The 19,595-nt window shown below is 44.7% G+C and overlaps 1 protein-coding gene across 4 annotated transcripts in view; it reads right to left on the minus strand.

Moving 5' to 3' along the window:
• Positions 1–1,192: 1,192 nt before the first annotated feature.
• The window catches only part of PRRX1 (paired related homeobox 1), an 86,891-nt gene continuing 68,488 nt past the window's right edge, over positions 1,193–19,595 (minus strand). The window contains exons 3-5 of one of the 4 annotated variants that reach the window (XM_083506876.1): positions 15,034–15,215; positions 7,647–7,718; positions 1,193–2,469 (exon numbers count right to left, since the gene is read on the minus strand). In XM_083506876.1, the coding sequence (XP_083363002.1) occupies positions 7,664–7,718; positions 15,034–15,215 (237 nt within the window). In that variant the 3' untranslated portion in view covers positions 1,193–2,469; positions 7,647–7,663. The remainder of the gene's footprint in view (positions 2,470–7,646; positions 7,719–15,033; positions 15,216–19,595) is intronic. The other 3 variants (XM_083506877.1, XM_083506875.1, XM_083506874.1) reach the window with 3 other exon arrangements.

Consider the following 19,595-nt stretch of genomic DNA (forward strand, 5'->3'; position numbering starts at 1 on the left):
AGGGAAATTTGAGGTCCACAGAGGGACTGCAGGTGAGCGGGGGAAATGGAGGCCGGGTAGGAAAAGTCAGGAGATGTAGAAAGACTGGCAAAGTTACAGAACTGAGTAAGGCAGGGAGTCAGGGAGCAAAACCTTCTAAAGGAGGGAGGGGAGGAGGGGAGAGCTGGTGAACGCAGAGACATCAAAACATAATCTGAGCCGCTGGCTCCTTCGTCAACATATGAAACTGAGTTAGACCATCTGGTCTGGATTGTGCCATGTGCTAATATGGGTTGAACTAGTGGCACTGATTTTTTAAAAAGCCCAAAACAGCAGCAGAGCAACAGAAGGAGTGGGAGAGGTTGGGTGCAATGGAAGGCAATGTTCCTTTATATAACTAAAGGGGAACAGCTGATAGCTGCACCTGCCAAAATTCCCCCTTTGGAGAACCAGTAGAGGTGAAAGGTAGCTGGCTGCTGTTCTCCCTTGAAGCTCATCGCCCTGGAGCAGCGAATTCATTCACACCTCTTCATTCACAAGAAGCCTGTCTTTCCACCAGCAGAGGTGGAGAGGTAAGGGAGTTCCAGAAAGTTCACTATTTGCTCTGGCCCTGCCCATCCCCAGCACGTGGCCCCTAGCAGATCATCCTGGAGGGAATGCAGCCACCCACAGAAAAAGGTTGCCAATAGCAAAGGATGGACTTAACCTGGAAGGTGGGTGGAATAAAAGTGGGTCTCATGTTACAAAATGGAGTGAAGGTTGGATCTGAGAAGGCTGAAAGGGAGACTCCCCAAGGCCTTGCACAAATGTGTCTTCCCTTCAGAAGATCCTTCCTTTAAACAGATGCAAAAAAGGGACTCAGCCTGGGGGTTCCTACATATAAAGCATGTTCTCGTCCACTGAACTACAGCCCTTTCACGGTGTGGAGCGATGCACTCTCAGGTAGGTGCTGAGAGGGCAGCTGGCCATCTCTCCTTTCTCCTTGAGGAAGGAAATCCCCAACCCTTCAGCCATGTCCTCACCTCCATCCAGGGCGAATATTCTTCCAAAACAGGCCTGAAAGGATGGGAGTGGAGTCCCAATGGTCAGGGCCCTTGGGTAGAAGAAAAGTATCTGTTGATAGGAGCATGAGGGGGTCTTGGGGAGAGAGGGACAGTCTGCAGAACACCCTGCTATGTTTTGCAGTTTGGTGCATGACCACTTACAACCAGAATGCTCTCTCAGTTCATTTTATTTTGTTTAATAAAAAAAAAGAAAACTCACAAAGCTTGCATGTATATTTTATATATATAAATATATACAGTATATATAAATCAAATGATTCTGGACAACACTGTTGAATGTGGCAAGAAACAGAAGTAGCAAGAAAGTTACGTGGGGCCACAATCCATAAGAGGTGCACACATTTAAGCCCACTGAAATCCAGGGATGTAAGCATGTGTAACTCTGTGCCAGATTAGGCCTCCAATTTTAAAACAGAAAACTAATTCCCATGGACAGCACCTGCAAATCTGGACTCTGCTCTTCTTTGGGTTTTCCAAGAAGCTGGAAGCATACAAAGGCTTTTGAGTGTCTCAAGTGCACACACTTACATTCTCATAAAATGAGTTATGTGTGACTTGAAAACTTGCATATTCCTACATCAGTAAAAGTGGGTTCAAAATAACATACTTTCGTATCTGGCATTTTTAAATCTCCTGCAACCAACATAACAGTATCAAAGAGACTGTGGCAGAACAAACAGTGACACACACACACAGACACACACTTCTAAATCAAGATTGGCCTCAAATTACTAACAAGAAGAAGGAAAGAAGAAAAATAATTTCCAGGCAATGGATATAAAGACTTGAACACGAAGGCACCCAGGTGTGTGCTGGCAGTCACAACTTTAAATGTGATCCACTATTGCTTTTGAGTGATGGAAGTGGTGATGAACAATGGGGTCTTTGGTTCCAGAAATCCAATTTTTTTTTCCAGAAGGCCTATGAACAAAAGGGGTGAGTGGCTGGCACAGAAACTAATGAACAGTCCATGGGGCAGGTGGGGGAAGGAAATGGATAAGTTTAAGTGCAGTCATAAACCTTGCATCCTTCACTGAAGAAGCTCGTGCTATATTGAGCTACAACAGACTTGCTGGTACTTTAAGTGGCAATATTTTCCAGGAGAGAGAAGAGTCACCTTTGAAGCTATTTCCTTTGAATTTGGATCCTGCTGTTATTCCCAATACTGAGTCCTAGTTTGGGCTGACTGGCTTTCTGGGCATGAACGAATTGCCAAGCAAGATGGCGGCCCTTTTGACCTGTTGCTTCCCTTTCGGCAACGGAGGCCACACTCCTCTGCTGTCTCTAATTCACTGTTGGCACCTGGTTCCTCTGTAAACTGTATTCCTTTGCCTTCAGTCTCAGGTTAGCAATGCTGTTGGCCATATTCATGCCCTGAGCAGGGCTGGCATTGGTACAGGAGGCAGAATAAGAAGCCATGGCACTGCTGGAAGAAGAAAAAGAGGGGAGAAAAAGAAAAAAAAGACATCAGAATATGGCCTTTGTAAGCCACCAGGTTGCATTAGATGTCTTCAGGTAAAGGAAAATGCGCAGCTAGTCTGATCTTGTAACTTTTAACTGCAGTTCGATTTTCAGCAGGCCCAGCTTTGCGACGCAAATGGTCATAGATTAAGCTACCGTATTTTTCGCTCCATAAGACGCACTTTTTCCCTCTTAAAATCTAAGGGGGAATGTCTGTGCGTCTTATGGAGCGAATGTGTGGTCCCTGGGGCTGGGGGGGGGCCCAGGCTTCCCCCGCCAGCCCCACAAGCTCTGGGAGCAGTGGGAGGGAGAAGCCTGCAAGCGCCGCACGCACTCTCCACGTGGCTCATGAAAGGGAGCGCTGAGCAGAGCCTGGGATGCATACAGACTCTGCTCAGCGCTCCCTTTAAATAATATTTTTTTCTTGACCCCCCCCCCCAAAAAAGTAGGTGCGCCTTATGGTCAGATGTGCCTTATGGAGCGAAAAATACGGTACAGTGGTGCCCCCCCCCAAGACGAATGCCTCGCAAGACGGAAAACTCGCTAGACGAAAGGGTTTTCCGTTTTGGAGGTGCTTCGCAAAACGAATTTCCTATGGGCTTGCTTCGCAAGACGAAAATGTCTTGCGAGTTCCTGAGGGGTTTTTTTTCCTCCCCCCCCTTTTTCTAAGCCGCTAAGCCGCTTATCAGCTGATCCGATAAGCTGATAAGCCGCTAAAAGCCGCTAAAAGCCGCTAATAGCGCTAATCCGCTAATCCGTCAATGGGCTTGCTTCGCAAGACGAAAAAACCGCTAGACGAAGAGAATCACAGAACGGATTCTTTTCGTCTTGCGAGGCACCACTGTATTGTGAAAGGGTAAAGACCAGGGGCAGGTGGAAGTGTTTGCAGATACTTGGCAATCATATCTGCCAATATTTGCAAAGCTCGGAGCGGGCTCATGATTTGAAGCATGGAAGGCAACCCTGGAAAAAAGTAAATATGGTTTCTGGGACACTTTACACACACACACACACACACACACACACACACACACACACACACCACTTTTCACCATGTCTGGGTCTCAAGGCAACTACCTGAGAGCAGGAATAACCGAAGTGGTCCTCTACAGGTGTGGTGGACTATAGCTTCTATCATCCCTGGACCCTGGACCATTGGCCCTGTTGTCTGGGGCTGAAGGGAGTTGGGGTTCAAAGCATTTGGAGGGTGCCACATTGACAACCTCTGCTTGAGAAGGTGGGGATTTCAGGAAGCCGGCTTCATATACTGGGCCTCTATCTTTCTGTGTTGGATAGTCAGACCAGTGTGGGTTAGAATGGGACCGGTCACTTACAGGTGTGAGGCAGAGATTTGGGAGTATGGAGGAGCACACTACCTGTGCACACCTGGAATGAGAGCTGTCGGGCAGCTTCTGTTTTCACTTGCTGAAGATAAGGGCAGGGAAGTTGATTCATCTCTTTTAAGGGCTCTCTGATGCATTGCTAGGACAACAGTAGGAACAGCACAACTCCTGAACAGGTAGGATCTAATCTAAATAACTATTGGGGGGAGGGAGAGATGTCGCTGAGCCTAAACAGCTGCCACTCCTTAGACTCAGTGACAGCCTTCTTCTCCCACAACACACTTCCATGTGGTAAGGAAATGCATATTATAACAGTTGACATGTTCCTACTGCACATTCAGAAGGATGACATGGCGTCATCTCTCTTGGGTCTGCCTGATTTGGGAATACACAATACAGGTGGTAGACTCTTCTTCCTTGAAGGCTTTTAAGCTGAGTTTAAAAGTATCTGACAGGGATGCTCTAGTTAAGATTCCTGAGTTGCAGGGAGCTGGACCACGTGACTCTTGTGTCGGGATTCACAGAATGCTGTGTGAGATAGTAAGTCTGCAAGCTGGAGTTTGCTAGCTGATGCAACGGGCTGATGCAATCAGCCTGCAATACTTTCTATGGAAGTGCTGGGTCAGAAAGACTCAGCAGTAATGTGCTGTCAGTTGATTGGTTGTCATTGGTTTAAAGGGGAAACCTATCCAGCAGTAAGTGGGTGGTGTAGAGGAGTGTGGTCAGAGAGATAGAAAGGTCTTCCTATTTGCCTTAAGGTGCAGCCAGGTACTCTGTTTGACTGTATGAACTGCTCGTGTATTATAGCCTGTAGATTATGGTATATATTGGTATATATATATATAGCTCACAATAAATATACTGCACTGCACTGAAGAACCTGGAATTCTGAGTAGTTCTGCTAAAGTGCCGCAGAGAATTTGCGACAGGGTTATGGGGTCCCTTTTAACTGTACAGTTCTATGACTCTATGTTCCAATGTTGTGTGTTGACATTGAAAATCAAGTTCTAAAGCAAAGCTTTGGTAGAGGCAATCTACCAATCAAAGAGAATAGAAGTTGCAAGTAAGTCACTGCGGAGTCCATGGATACTTATGGACTGCATTGTTTAATCCCCCCCTCCCTTGCTGATTCTGTTGCTATTATTTACTTTCTTTATTAAATTCAAAGCATGTCACGGAATCCTTCGAAACAACACTTTTAGAAATGAAAGGATCAAGCCTAACAACAACAACAAAATTAAACCAAGCACTAAGTATCACCTTTAACCATGGGCACTGATTATAGTCGTACCTTGGAAGTCGAACGGAATCCGTTCCGGAAGTCCGTTTGACTTCCAAAACGTTCGAAAACCAAAGTGTGGCTTCTGATTGGCTGCAGGAAGGTCCTGCAGCCAATCGGAAGCTGCGGAAGCCCCATTGGACGTTCGGCTTCCAAAAAGAGTTCGCAAACTGGAACAGTCACTTCTGGGTTTGCGACATTCGGAGGCCCAAACATTCGATAACTAAGCTGTTCAACTTCCAAGGTATGACTGTACTAGGAAGATCGCTTCTTTCAGTTTGTACATAGAGTTTGGCCAAGTATTCTTGAAAATAGCTCTATTATTCAAATTTTATAGATCAGATAAGCTGAGAAATGGTGACTTGCACCTGGCTATTATAAGACAGGAAGACAGATATCACATATTCGTAATATTCAGAGTTTCACTCAAGCACCTGCATGTTAATGCATAGTTCTTTAGAGCACCCCCACCTGCTTGAAAAAAAGGGAAAGAAGGTGGGAGTTACATTCTTGGTTCTAGATGAGGCATCCCCAACCTGCGTCCCTCCAGATATTTTGGCCTACAAATTCCATGATCCCTAGCTAACAGGACCAGTGGTCAGGGATGATGGGAATTGTAGTCCAAAACATCTGGAGGGCCGAAGGTTGGGGGTGCCTGCTCTAGGTCTTTCCCAATAAATTTATATCTACAATGCATTTAGCCAGGGTAGCCCTAAGGAACAGGTGAGAGTTGATGAATTTGGGGTGATATCAAGCACGGTTGATGAGGATATAGAGAGATTGTCCACATGGCAACAATCTGCAGTTTGGATTAATGATGTAATAAAACGTTTGGAACTAAATTGGAAGGTATTGGAAAAAGCAGGTGTCTTGCTTTTCTCCTGGAGCAGCCTTCATCAATGTTCTGCAAAGTGTACAGACCCATAATTGCTGTATTCAAATGTGTGGATTGGTATGTGTTACAAATCAACACTCGCTGCAGAGTTGGAGATGAACTAGGTGTGCACATCTGCCCTGTGCAGGTGTTGGAAGATAATTGTCTTATAACTGGATGTCTGGTGATGTTTCTAGAGCCCTCTATATTTTAGACCAGGAATGAGGAATCTGTGCTCCCCCCCCCAATGTTTTTGGACTCTGGTTCCCATCATCCCTGACCATTGTCCATGATGACTGGGGCTGATGGGAGCTGGAATCAAACAATTTCAGAAGCAGTGCTTTTTTCTGGGGGGACGCATACCCCTAAACGTTTTGTGAATCTTTGTACTTTTGTCCATTTACTGTATTTATTTTTCCCAATTTGAACTATAAAATGGTGATTTTCTTGAGTCAAAATGAGAGCACCCCTAAACATTTTTTTTTAAAGAAAAAAGCACTGATCAGAAGGGTCTAAGGTTTGCCACCCCTGTTTTGGATGGTAGAAGGTTCTGATGGTATCTAACTCAATCAGAGGTCCCTTCCCCTTGCTCATTGCAAAACTGTTTTTGGAATACACAACCTCTTTGGGTAAGAGTGGCCATTAAGCTGTGATGCTATCTGAAGCCAAATATATATGGAGCTGGCCCACACATTCATAATATAATCACTCAGTTGCCTTTCTCTGAATTCCACAATGACTGGCAAGTTGAACATGTCAGCTGTCTCCATTTTGAAAAGCACAAAGTCTTGAACTGATATAAAACTTCTATTGCCTGTTTGTTCTGTGATGACTCAAACAAGAATCTTAACTCCACAAGTCTCTTAAAATGTTCTGGGAAGGCTTCAGTAACTGAGTAGCATTTTACAAGGCTGAATTTAGGCAGCCACCATTGGAGGGTAGGGTTTTGACCAGGGTGTGGATAAAGAACACTTTGACTGCCACTGCTGCCATAATCCTTTCATATTCCACCAAGCAGGGGAATCAAAGTACGAAGAGGTGAAGGCTGCTTCTACAAAGTTCTCAGAAAACTGAGCTAAGCCTACTGCCATTGGATCTAGATAGGAACTTTGATGCAGTCTAAGGACTCAGCTAGATTGGTTTTATATGCATTGTATATGCATATACACCACCAGATGGCGCTGTGGAGTCCTGTCTTTCCCTACTGGATTCCCCTGTATGAGTTTACAACGCTTTTAACTGAATCATTTCTTTGACATGTCTAGATCCAGCCTAAGAGACTAGCAATCTGTAACGTAAACTGGAGTTAATGTCTTCAGATACATGCACGAAGGGCCTAACTAGTGAGTTAGAAGCTTGCTGGTGGTCTGGGCAGGGCAAGGGGGGAATCGTTTACTAAACCCACCCTCAGAGGTCATTTTATTAGGCTTTTTCCTGCTTTTATCATTATTGTGATAATGAGAAGGTAAGCTTGAGGCTTCTGTTACACACGCCTCTTTTGCATCTCCTCATCCTGTCTAGCACCTAACGGAGTCGAGAGACCCTACAAAATTGGCCTGGGAGTGGAGTTGGCACCCTTTCCCCAGAAGAACTCCAGGCGACTATGGACAGCCCCACAACCATGACACTTCTGCCCAGAAAGTTACCTTTGTAGAGTCTTCGCTTAGAATCCATTAGGGACCCCCTCGTGCAAACAACATCTTAGGAGGGACGAGGAGCTATTTTAGAAAGTGTGAAAGGAGGGAGAAATAATAAGGCAAGTGAGTTCATCAGATACCTTGTACTTGAGGGCTCACCCACCGTGACATTAAGGTGCCCTTGCAAGATGGTGGCACAGTCCAATGGCATTAAAGTATGATGATGTCACCCACCACTTCTCAGTAGGACTTGGGAGCAGCCAAGATGGGGCTCTTTAGATGTTGTTTCCCATCATCCTTGACTATTGACCATGCTGGCTGGGGAGGGTGGGAGTTTGGTATCCTGGAACTTCTGGGGGGCACCAAGTTGGTTATTCCTGGTCTAGCAAGAGAGTGTTGGAACTGTATGTGTTATGTACTGAGTTGAATAGGATCCAAAATGCAGCAGTCTAGAACAATAGGATTCAGAATGCAGCAGTCTGATTGGTCCTAGAACAAAAGGATCCAGAATGCAGCAGTCTGATTGGTCCACAGGAGCCACCCAGTCCAGCTCCAGGTGGAAGTGAATCCGCAGCCTGATTGGCCTACAGGAGAATCCTGGAATTAACCAATCACGTGGGGCCCATTGTGTAAATAATGCAGTGGCGTAGCGTGGGGGGTGAAGGGGGGCCGGCCGCACCGGGCGCAACATCTGGGGGTTAGGGTTAGGGGGCAAATCCATGGGTTAGGGGGCACAAATCCACGGGTTAGGGGGCGCAAATTACTTGCCTTGCCCCGGGTGCTGACAACCCACGCTACGCCACTGAAATAATGTATATAAAGCAGACAGTCTGGGGGGACTTCCATTCCTCCTCACTACTATGAGCTGAATAAAGAGCATGAAATCCACTCTTGACTCCGAGTACCGTATTTTTTGCCCCATAGGGCGCACCAGCCCATAGGGCGCACCTAGTTTTAGGGGTGGGGGAAATAAAGGGGGGGTATTTTTTCCCCAGGCACGGGTCTGGGGTGGGGGAAGCCCGAGCTTCCCCTGACCCCAGACCCCAGAACAGGCTGCTATCCGCAAGCCTAGGGAGCCCAGCGGGAAGTCGCGCCGGTCTCCCCAGGCTTGCGGAGAGCTGCCCGAAGCCTGGAGAGCAAGAGGGGTCAGTGCACACCGACCCCTCTCACTCTCCAGGCTTCAGCGAAAGCCTGCATTCGCCCCATAGGACGCACACACATTTCCCCTTCATTTTTGGAGGGGGAAAAGTGCGTCCGATAGGGCGAAAAATACGGTATATTTCAATATGGGAGGGAGGTACTGAACTGGGGCTCTGCAGAGGGTAGACTTTAAATGAATTGGCCCTGCTTCTCTCTTGGCCCAAATTAAGGCCAGGGCTGTTTCATACCAGCTTGCTATCAAGGGCTTCAAAGTTAGCATGTAGCTTGTTGAAAATAAGCAAAAGTGAGCGAAATCAACATAGCACACAGGAGCCTTTTGCTAGCAGAAGCAATGAGGAGAGCTGACAACAATTTAAATGAAATCAGATGAGTCTGTTTGAGCTGAATGACTGTTGAGTCATTCTGTCACTCCATAATGCTAAGCAGGTCCCCAAGGGTTCTTCACTAGGAGCAAATGAGGCCCTGCAGCCCAGGGCCTCCCTTTGTTACTGACCCTGGTCACTTTTTCCTACATCAGCCCAAAGGTGGGTGGAGGGCTCCTGTAACTGCCATTGAACATCAACAGAAACTATATGTAGATCCACTCTTCTTTCCAACGCACAAGCTAAGCCATTAGCAAATGGAAGTGAGAAGCTGAGAGGCACAAAGGGAGAGCTTCTCTGAAGTCTCTTGTTGTGGTTCGCACTTAGAAGAAGGAGGTTATTTCACCATCTTGGCTCATACCGAAGTGAGGGGATGGAGCCAATATTGATGGCTTTTCGGTCATTGCTCAGCTCTAATTATGGCCTCTCTCAGATATTAGTTGCTCACCAGGATGGTTTCTCTTTTGTAAAATGGCTATTCACTATCTTACTATATAATATACAACATTAGAAAGATCCTTGTGAAACATCTTGCCTGAATTTAGCTGTGAGGAAAATATTGCTACAGCAAATGAGTGTAATTTTATTTTTTTTGCTCTTGGACCAGGAAAATTAGGTTACCTTGTGTCTTTCTCTATTTGTGTTGGCTGCCAGGAAATTAAAAGCCAAATTTGAGGCTCAACTCTGGATGTTTTTTTCTCTTTGCTATGGCTTACATCTAAACAAATGAAAAAATTACTACTATTAATGGTAACACTTCCTAAACTGCCCAACTCCAGCCACTCTCGCAGACCAGATTCTGTTCTGTGTGGACCACTGCTTGACTCATTAAAACATCCTTACATCCTATGTCAGAAGCCACTATTCATATATTGAAGATACCCCCATCCTCTTTGACCTCAGTACTCCAAATTGTACAACACTCTTGATCGATGTAAGGATAATTTGTGTTGGGCTATTGTTTAGGGGTTTTGGTTGTGGGGCAGTTGTTGCTCCTGTTGATGTCATTTTTTTGCAGCTTTGTTTTGGATCTTATTATTTATATGAAACTTGTTTTATTTGGTTGTGTACTTTTTGATGTTTTGTTTATGAATACAGTGGTGCCCCACAAGACGAATGCCTCGCAAGACAAAAAACTCGCTAGACGAAAGGTTTTTCCGTTCGCGATTTGCCTCGCAAGACGAATTTCCCCTATGGGCTTGCTTCGCAAGACGAAAACGTCTCGCGACTTTTTTTTCTTTGACTAAAAACAAAGACATGTTTTGTTTATAAAGTTAATTTATTTTCCCTTAAATTTTTGAACTGCTCTTTACAGTATGTGTGGCTTTAAAGAGCAGTTAATAAACTGTTGTTGTACCAAATTTGGCTTTGTTTGGACTTTTTTTGACCATAGGAACGCATTAATTGATTTTCAATGCATTCCTATGGGATTTCGTGCTTCGCAAGACGAAAAATTCGCTAAACAACAAAAATTGCGGAACGAATTAATTTCGTCTTGCGGGGCACCACTGTACTTTGGTTATGTTTGTAGTTATGTAATTTTTTTATACATTGCAAGCTGCCTTGAGCGTGGGTTTTACTTTGGAAAGGCAGCAAAAAAAAAGAAGGAAAAAAGATTGGTTGGTTGGCTTGCAAAGTCCTTTCACTTATAGAAGCGAAAATGTGGTTTTACATCAAGTAGATGGTGGACTCATTGCCTCCTTTTCTAATGGAATTCCAAGAAGCCAGATTGGATAGAAAGCCTCCGTCTGCCTAGTTCCACAGAGCTTTCCTCCTATGCTTGAGACATCTGTAAATGGCTAGGGGGAAAGTTTCATATCTTGCAGCACAACTTGTGTCTTCTTCCCTCTCCCTCTCGCCTATGTTGTGAGGTCCCTAAGAGTCCGTCGTGTTGGTTTAGATCAGACATAGGCAAACTCCAGCCCTCCAAACGTTTGGAACTATAATTCCCATCATCCCTGACCACTGGTCCTGTTAGCTAGGGATGATGGGAATTGTAGTCCCAAACATCTGGAGGGCCAGAGTTTGCCTATGCCTGGTTTAGATCAATTTTATACATGTGATGTCTATGCATACGAAATATCTCTGGGAACTGGTGTACTGAACTTGAGTTTCAATGGTTCAGAGTTCAGGGTACTTCTTTGAAGAGGAGTAGCCATTAAGTTTACAATGCCCTCTAAATAAACCATATATTTCAAAGAGGCTTGTACAGGGGAACTGGTTTCTTTGTCTTTTTAAACATTTGGATCCTGTCATTCTCCAGTATAGAATACAAGAATAAATCTATGCGGTCTCTTAGCCAGACACCCATCCTGGCACTGAAAACAGGCCTGCTTCGCTTCTGCAAGGCAGTGGAACCCAATGAATATAGCCCTCTGTGTGATTGGCCCAGGCAGTGCAACTTTGGGAACACATTCCTTGTCTTTCCCAATTCTTGCTGGAAATAAATAAAAAAAGGTAATTACGTACCAAGCAAAAGCTTTTGATTTCCCACACGGTCCACATTTGTTATGTTTCACTCAATTGTGCAGGGTTTTGCCAAGAGAGTTTCCCACAAGTTTTGCGCAATTTTCCCATTGACTTTTTTTGTGTTGTTTTTTTGGAAGAAATAAGAAAAAGTATTTCAAAGGATGACCTACAATGGTGGCTGCCAGTGATGTGGGAGGAAAAAACAACAATGCTTAAGCCTGGGAACAATCTTCCTTTTGGCATGGGTTGCCCATTGCAGTGGACATAGGGAATTTGCTTATAATTTGGCAGTAATTAAAGGAGATTGTCAGATACAAATATGATACTGATGCTGGGACCAAAAAGAAGAAGGAGCTGTTTTGGAAAAAAAAATATGTTGATGTGAAATGAAAGATTGTGTCCCCCATCTTTGCAATTTGCCAAGGGTTGTTGTAAAAGTACTGAGAAACCGATTCTTAGAGTGAGCTCCAACTGGCTAAACTCTAAAAGGCACATAGCTAAATATTCTTATGTGATTTATTGGTTTATCTTTTTTTTTGTAAACCGCTTTGAGGTAGTCTACCACCAAGTGGCATATAAATTTTATGAAACCAATAAATCAATCTGACTGGCGGTGTTTGATTCAGGTTTTGAACTTCCCTTGGGCAAGATGCTACAAGCTGCTTTTCCCATACTGAGTTGACCTCCACACGGCCATTATCACCGGTTACCCCTCCTCTTGTTCCTCATCACTTCTACCACCGATTGCTCGCTCGCTCGATGCAGCCAGAGGATCACGAACTACAACTCCCATGATCCCTCACCACTGGCCATGCTCACTAGGGAGGATGGGAGTTGCAGTCCAACAACATCTAGGACTCAGACATTTAGAAAGGCTGAGCTAGAGAGTCAACAGCCAGCCAGACCGTGATGTGATTCCCTGCTTCTGCTTCTTGCCACTACTGTCATCTGGGCCAGAACAAATGGCGGGTGAACAAGCAAGCAGGGTTCAAAGGTCCAGGAAGCTCTTGCCTGTGGCCCCCAGCAGATACTCAACCATGCTACCCTTTGACAGCAGCTCTGTTGATCATCTACAGGGCAATGTGGTCTAGTCCTGCCCAGGATGAAATTCCTACCTGGCTTGGTTGAATTGAGGACAGAGAAAATTGTGGGAATGTTCAGGGAGGCAAGAGAGGGTATATTGTTTATTAATATCCTTCCTAACTTGGAACTAGGAAGTTCCTTTACTTTGAGTTTCACATTCCCCTTTCAAACACACAGCAGGTAGCTGGTTGCAGGCTTGTGTAAGCCTCTCACTATTAGGTTCCTGGTAAGTTCCCTTATATCCCTCTTAAAAGAATAAACATGCCACCATCTTCTGTAAAGTATATAAAAGTAGTTTACTCACATTCTCTTCACAGTTGGATCCCTGAAGGCAGACTTAGTTACAAAGTATATACACGTGGAGCTATCCTATATGGGGATAATCCCAGTGCAATCTATTGGCTGAAACCCAATAGAGAGCAGCTCTAGATAAAAGCTGCTTCAACGACAGAGGAAGTCAAAAAGAGAGAGGGTGCTGCGTACCTTGTCCCTTTTGTTACCTGGACAGGTAAGGACACATGAAAAGGAAGTATGTCCCAGCCAGGAGGAAACAGAAAGTTTTCAACTGGCTGGACCAAAAATTTTCCTGCATGTCCACTCTAGGAAAACAAGGAATGTTGTACTTGACTGCTACTTACGTATCACATCCCACAAAAACAGGGAAATGGCAGCCAAAGCATAAATGGGGAAATGAGCGACTGTGAACAGCATTCCAAATCCCCCCCCCCAAAAAAAAAGTAGGATCAGGTGTTTTTCAGACGATGGCCCCCCATTTCCCCAAACCACTCATTCTAGAGGGGGCGGAAATAAAATATGGAGAATGTATCTTAGTATATGGCAAAGTGACACTCATAGGAAATTATATCTGTGAATAAATGTTTTTCAGCCCCTGTTATTCATCTCTAGCAGCTTCACCCTCCTCCCCTTGGTGGCTCCAGTGTCTGAGGTGAAAGGCAGGATTAGCCTTTCCACTCTCTCCTGGATGGTAGACGCTTGACTTTGTCTCGGATGGGATTCACTGAAAACAAACCTGTCCATTTTGGCTTCTCTCCATTTCTCACTTTTCCAACATTAGATTTCTGCACTAGTTTGTGATATACATTTTTAACAAGTCCTCACAAACCATCGGCATTTTAGCACACATTTCTCCCAATATTCACGATTCCTTCCTAATATTTCCTAATATTATGTGTTTTTGTACATTCTTTCCCCCAAATACATGCATTTTTATGCATACTGCCTTCTAATTTGTACATTTTGTATACTTTTGTTTTCTAGGATTGCATTTCAAAATTCAGATAAGTACAAATTTTGAAGGATAGCTGTGATTTTGGTTCACATGTTAGTTTGGGACATGTGAATTAGATTGCACTGAAGTGTGGACTGAACCTGCGCGACCCTGTTCTTTGTTTGTTCTCTCTCTCTTTCTGTGTATGAGAGACAGAGTGAGTCATGATGAAGTATGATCCCTTCTGAAGAAAAAGTCTCATCATCAGGAATGTGTTTATTTCATCCACAAGTAGTAAGAATGGATTAAAACAAAGTAATTTACTTAAGCAAATGGACATCATGTCAAGTGTTCCACCTGAAGCTCCAGCTCTGCCACCATCTTGTCTCTGCCTTCTTGGTTTTCCAGAAAAGGCTACCAAGGCTCCTTAGGACCACATTTCTTCAGGGGTGATTCTGTCACATGCACAGAACAGATTTGGTATCTGGGATACCATCTTTTTCTAGCTGCCCCAGCTGTATTGAGTTGCTTTGTTTTGAAGAAGCGCATTTCCTGCTGCTTTAACCACCACCACCCCAGCCCTCTGGATATAACTAATCTACAAACATATGTTGCTTTGAAGCTAGTTTGTTAGCCATGGCTTTCTCCAGAGAATCCTGGGAATTGTAGTTTGGCGAGGGTGCCGAGAAGTCTATCAAAGATCCATCTTCCCCCTTCCCCATGCACATACAGAGAACAACGTCCCAGGGCTCCCTGGAGAGAGAATGAATGGCTTGTACACCAGGTTGACAATGCAATCCTATTCACACTTCAAGATGTAAATCCAACTGTCTTAAATAGGGCTTACTCCTGTGAGCAAGCATGGATAGGATTGCAACTTTGGTGTGTCCCCGTGTCTGCCTTGCCTACTTGCTGACAGAAGAGTAAAGGAGATCAGAGCTAAACCATTCCAAATAGTTTTCTGCTTAATAGATGAGAGGCCGTGGAGAGTCTTGGCTCAGGCCTTTGTTCCATTCCCTGTCCTCCCCAGAGGAAACCGGCCGGACACGTCAAGAGAAAAACTGGCAGTGTAATATGGGTGTGTTAGGGTCACCTGTAAGGAGAGGCAGTCCCCCAGGAGAGATAGTCGGTGGGCCTTGGAGCGGGTCGAGGTACAATCGGCTGCTCCACTGCGGTCACATCCCCAGAGTAGGACTTGAGGAGGGATGCGTTCTTGTTGGCCAGCATGGCTCTCTCATTCCTGCGAAACTTTGCCCGTCTGTTTTGAAACCACACCTAAGACAGGAGGACAAACACAGCAGTGTCAGCACTGCAGTCAGTGTCAGGCGGCAGGGGGACCCGACCCCCACGGCAGGTTGCCAGGAACGGATAAGACAAGGAAAAGTCCTTACTGTTATATACTGAAGTTCTCACCCTGGGCCAGCAGGGGGGTACTGTAGATAGTTATGCAAATAAGGGATCGAAAGTGATGTTCAGTGATTGGATAGTTTTAGAAAATTGTTACAGTTACGTTGTACTGGAGCTCTATATAAGCAGGCTGACTGAACCCTTCAGTTCAGTTCTGTTCTGGCCTGTGGATAAACAAGAGCTGTTTGAGGAATCGCTGTGTCGTCTGATATGTTCACCCACAACCTAACACTTACCATCTGCTTTTTATTCAATATCTACAGAGAGAGAGGCTTGAGAATGCAGCCGCTTGGATTGATGACGTTGTCCCAAGTAAATCTCCACCCCCACCCCTTTTCTCCCACTTCCTCATTCGTCAACAGCACCCCCACCCCTACAGTTGCCTCTTATAGTCGTCTCCAAGCTTTTTGATCTCCTTCTTTTATTTCTTATATATATAATTTTTATTATTTTCTTTTTAAAACATAAAATATGCAAACATTGCAATAACAATTCATTTTTATTTTTTTTAAATATTTTTTATTACATTTTCAGATACAAAGTCAGAAATATAAAAGACATAGAAAAGAAGAAAAGAAACAAAGAAAGAAAAGAAAAAAGTCCAACTTTCAGAAACATTTTTACATATCCTACTGGACTTCCCCACATCTCCCGAACCCTGCGTTCTTTACAATAAAAATATCAGCAAATTATTACCTTGTTTCATACCTTACTGTATCTTTCAAACATTATATTTCTGGATTCAAAGTACTTTTTCTCAATTACTTATACCTTAAAATAAACATAATAATATTACTTTAGATTGCCACCTTGTCTTACTTATAGCTTAATTTCCGGTTTACCAAATCTAGTTGCTGAAGCTAAAATTTCCAAATCATGCAAATTCTTAACATTCATACAACTTGTAGTGTTTTTGTAAATAGTCCTTGAATTTTTTCCAGTCCTCTTCCATTATTTCTTCTTCCAAATCTCGGATTCTGCCCGTCATTTCAGCAAGTTCCATATAGTCCATCAATTGCGTCTGCCACTCTTCCAGTGTGGGAAGATCTTGTGTCTTCCAATATTTTGCGATGAGTATTCTTGCTGCTGTGGTTGCATACATGAAAAAAGTTCTATCCTTCTTTGACACCTTCTGGCCGACAATGCCCAGGAGGAAGGCCTCTGGTTTCTTGGGGAAGGTGTACTTAAACACCTTTTTTAACTCATTATAGATCATTTCCCAGAAGGCCTTCACTTTTGGGCAAGTCCACCAGAGGTGAAAGAATGTCCCTTCAGCCCCCTTACATTTCCAACATTTATTATCAGACAAATGATATATTTTTGCAAGCTTGACTGGGGTCATGTACCACCTATATATCATTTTCATAATATTTTCCTTCAAGGCATTACATGCCGTGAATTTCATTCCAGTGGTCCATAACCTTTCCCAGTCTTCAAACATAATGTTGTACCCAATATCCTGAGCCCATTTTATCATGGCTGATTTGACTGTCTCATCCTGAGTGTTCCATCTAAGCAGCAAGTTATACATTCTCGAAAGTACCTTAGTCTTAGGTTCTAACAGTTCTGTCTCTAGTTTCGATTTTTCCACCTGGAATCCTGTTTGCAATAACAATTCATACACCTTTTGCTCCGCCAAGCTTGTGACTTCCCTCCATCCCTTCAACTGGTTTTTTTATTTCCACATAGATTGTATGTGCACTTTGACTGTAAGTTCCTGACCTTCTTTACACTTGAAGATACTATTTTCACATTTCGTTGCAAGGTTTATTTCAATCCCGCTAGTGTCTTCACGTTTTTACAATCATTATTCAAATACCAAATAAATCTACTCCAGTCTCTTTGGAATTTCTGATCGCTTTGGTTCTGGATCCTACCAGTCAGCTTGGCCAACTCTGCATAGAACATCATCTTCGTCTGTCACTCCTGCTCTCCTACTTTCAAGGCTCGCCAGGTTCTGGGAGATGGAGAGTCTGGAAGGCTTTCTAGTGATAAAGTGTCAGCCAGCTGCTCCAGCTCTGCCTCCTCCTCCTCTCCCATTCTTTCCCAACTTTCCCCCTCATCTTCCCCTGAGCTGTGACCTCCCTCAAAACCCTGTTGTAATTCTGAACCGTCTTCCTCTTCTCTGGAAGGGTCAGGCTGGGGAGGCCGTCTCCACCATTCCTCCTCTGCCCAGTCCCTGACATGGGACTGTCCCCACATGGGTGGGCTTCTTGAACAGCCAGTTATTTTAATTATTTCACCCATTAGTCACAAGCAAGAGATAACAGACCAAGGCAACAATTAAAAGGCAAATAATGGCAGAACAAGAACTAATTACAGTGGTAAAAAGGTCCAGTCGTAGCCAACTCTGGGGTTGCGGTGATCATCTTGATTTATTGGCCGAGGGAGCCAGTGTACAGCTTCCGGGTCATGTGGCCAGCATGACTAAGCCACTTCTGGTGAACCAGAGCAGCACACGGAAACGCCGTTTACCTTCCTGCTGAAGTGGTACCTATTTATCTACTTGCTCTCTGACGTGTTTTCGAACTGCTAGGTTGGCAGGAGCAGGGACCAAGCAATGGGAGCTCACCCCATCGTGGGGATTTGAACTGCTGACCTTCTGATCGGCAAGCCCTAGGCTCTGTGGTTTAACCCACAGCGCCACCTGCGTTCCTTCAATTACAGTGGTACCTCGGGTTAAGTACTTAATTCGTTCCGGAGGTCCGTTCTTAACCTGAAACTGTTCTTAACCTGAAGCACCACTTTAGCTAATGGGGCCTCCCGCTGCCGCTGTGCCGCCGGAGCACGATTTCTGTTCTTATCCTGAAGCAAAGTTCTTAACCCGAGGAACTATTTCTAGGTCTGTAACCTGAAGTGTATGTAACCTGAAGCGTATGTAACCCAAGGTACCACTGTAAAACAAAAACCCTGCCTAGAGACAGCAGCATAGCTAGCCGCTCAGGTGCCTGGTGCAGGGGGGGGCGGGTTTCCTGCAGCCGGGGGTGGGGCTAGCTGTCCGTGGGGGCTGGGCAAGACGTTTTGGTGCTTCGAGCCTCTTCGCCGCCTCCCCCTCAAGCTGCAGGGTGGCTGAGGGAGAGGCAGTAGGCAGACGCAAGTCCCACGCTGCCGTTTCAGGCGCCTAAGCCACCACGTCACTCCTAAAAAGTTTTGTGAGCCCATTTTTTTAAAAAATAAATAAATTCATATTGTCACCCCCTTCAGTGATGACACCTGGGGCGGTCCACACACACACACACACACACACCCGCACCTCCTTCCTCCGCCACTGCCTAGAGAAGCACATCTTGCAACTGTAACTCAACCTGAATTCAGTTAGCATCTAGCCACAAACGCCCAGATTGCTCTCCGCTACACACAAATCAAAACGGATCTGTTATCGCTTTGAAAGTCAGCAAGGCAAAGGTAGCTTTGGTTCAAGTGGCCTCTTTGTTTTCAATGGCCACAAGAAAATACTTAATGTCATATCTGACTAGAGGTGATGATTATTAAATGATGAGTAAAGGGATCCTGTACATTCATTGGGCGAAATTAGATGGGCATGTGCTGGCCCATGCGGCTATAAATCAGAGATGTGGTTATGCTTCTTATATTGCACTGAGCACACAGGGGAAGGGAATGAAGCCCAGCTCCTCCCATCCTCTTCAGCAGGTCTAGTCTGAATAGGGCTAGAACTGAATACAACCCAACATGGACAAATATACTAGAGGGCATGTCTTGTTTATTATGCAGCTATGCTTCTTGTGAGGGAACTGAGAGTTCGCAACACCTCACTGTTGATTTATTTATTTATTTATTTATTTATTTATTTATTTATTTATTTATTTATACATACCCCACCCAACTGGCCGGGCCTCCCCAACCACTCTGGGCAGCTTCCAACAAAATATTAAAATACAAAGTTTGTCCATCAAACATTAAAAGCTTCCCTAAACAGGGCTGCCTTCAGATGTCTTCTAAAAGTCTGGTAGTTGTTGTTCTCTTTGACATCTGGTGGGAGGGCGTTCCACAGGGTGGGTGTCACTACCGAGAAGGCCCTCTGCCTGCTTTCCTGTAACTTGCCTTCTTGCAGTGAGGGAACTGCCAGAAGGCTCTCGGTGCTGGACCTCAGTGTCCGGGTAGAATAATGGGGGTGGAGACACTCCTTCAGATATACTTGAAGTGTGTGCGAAGAGCTTAGCTACACATTGCATACAGCTGGACTCACATACAGCTGCTTATACAAAGATCTCCCTCGTGCAACTACCC

The sequence above is a fragment of the Podarcis liolepis genome (assembly GCF_965112155.1).
Source record: "Podarcis liolepis genome assembly, chromosome: 6".
NCBI classification, from domain to species: domain Eukaryota; kingdom Metazoa; phylum Chordata; class Lepidosauria; order Squamata; family Lacertidae; genus Podarcis; species Podarcis liolepis.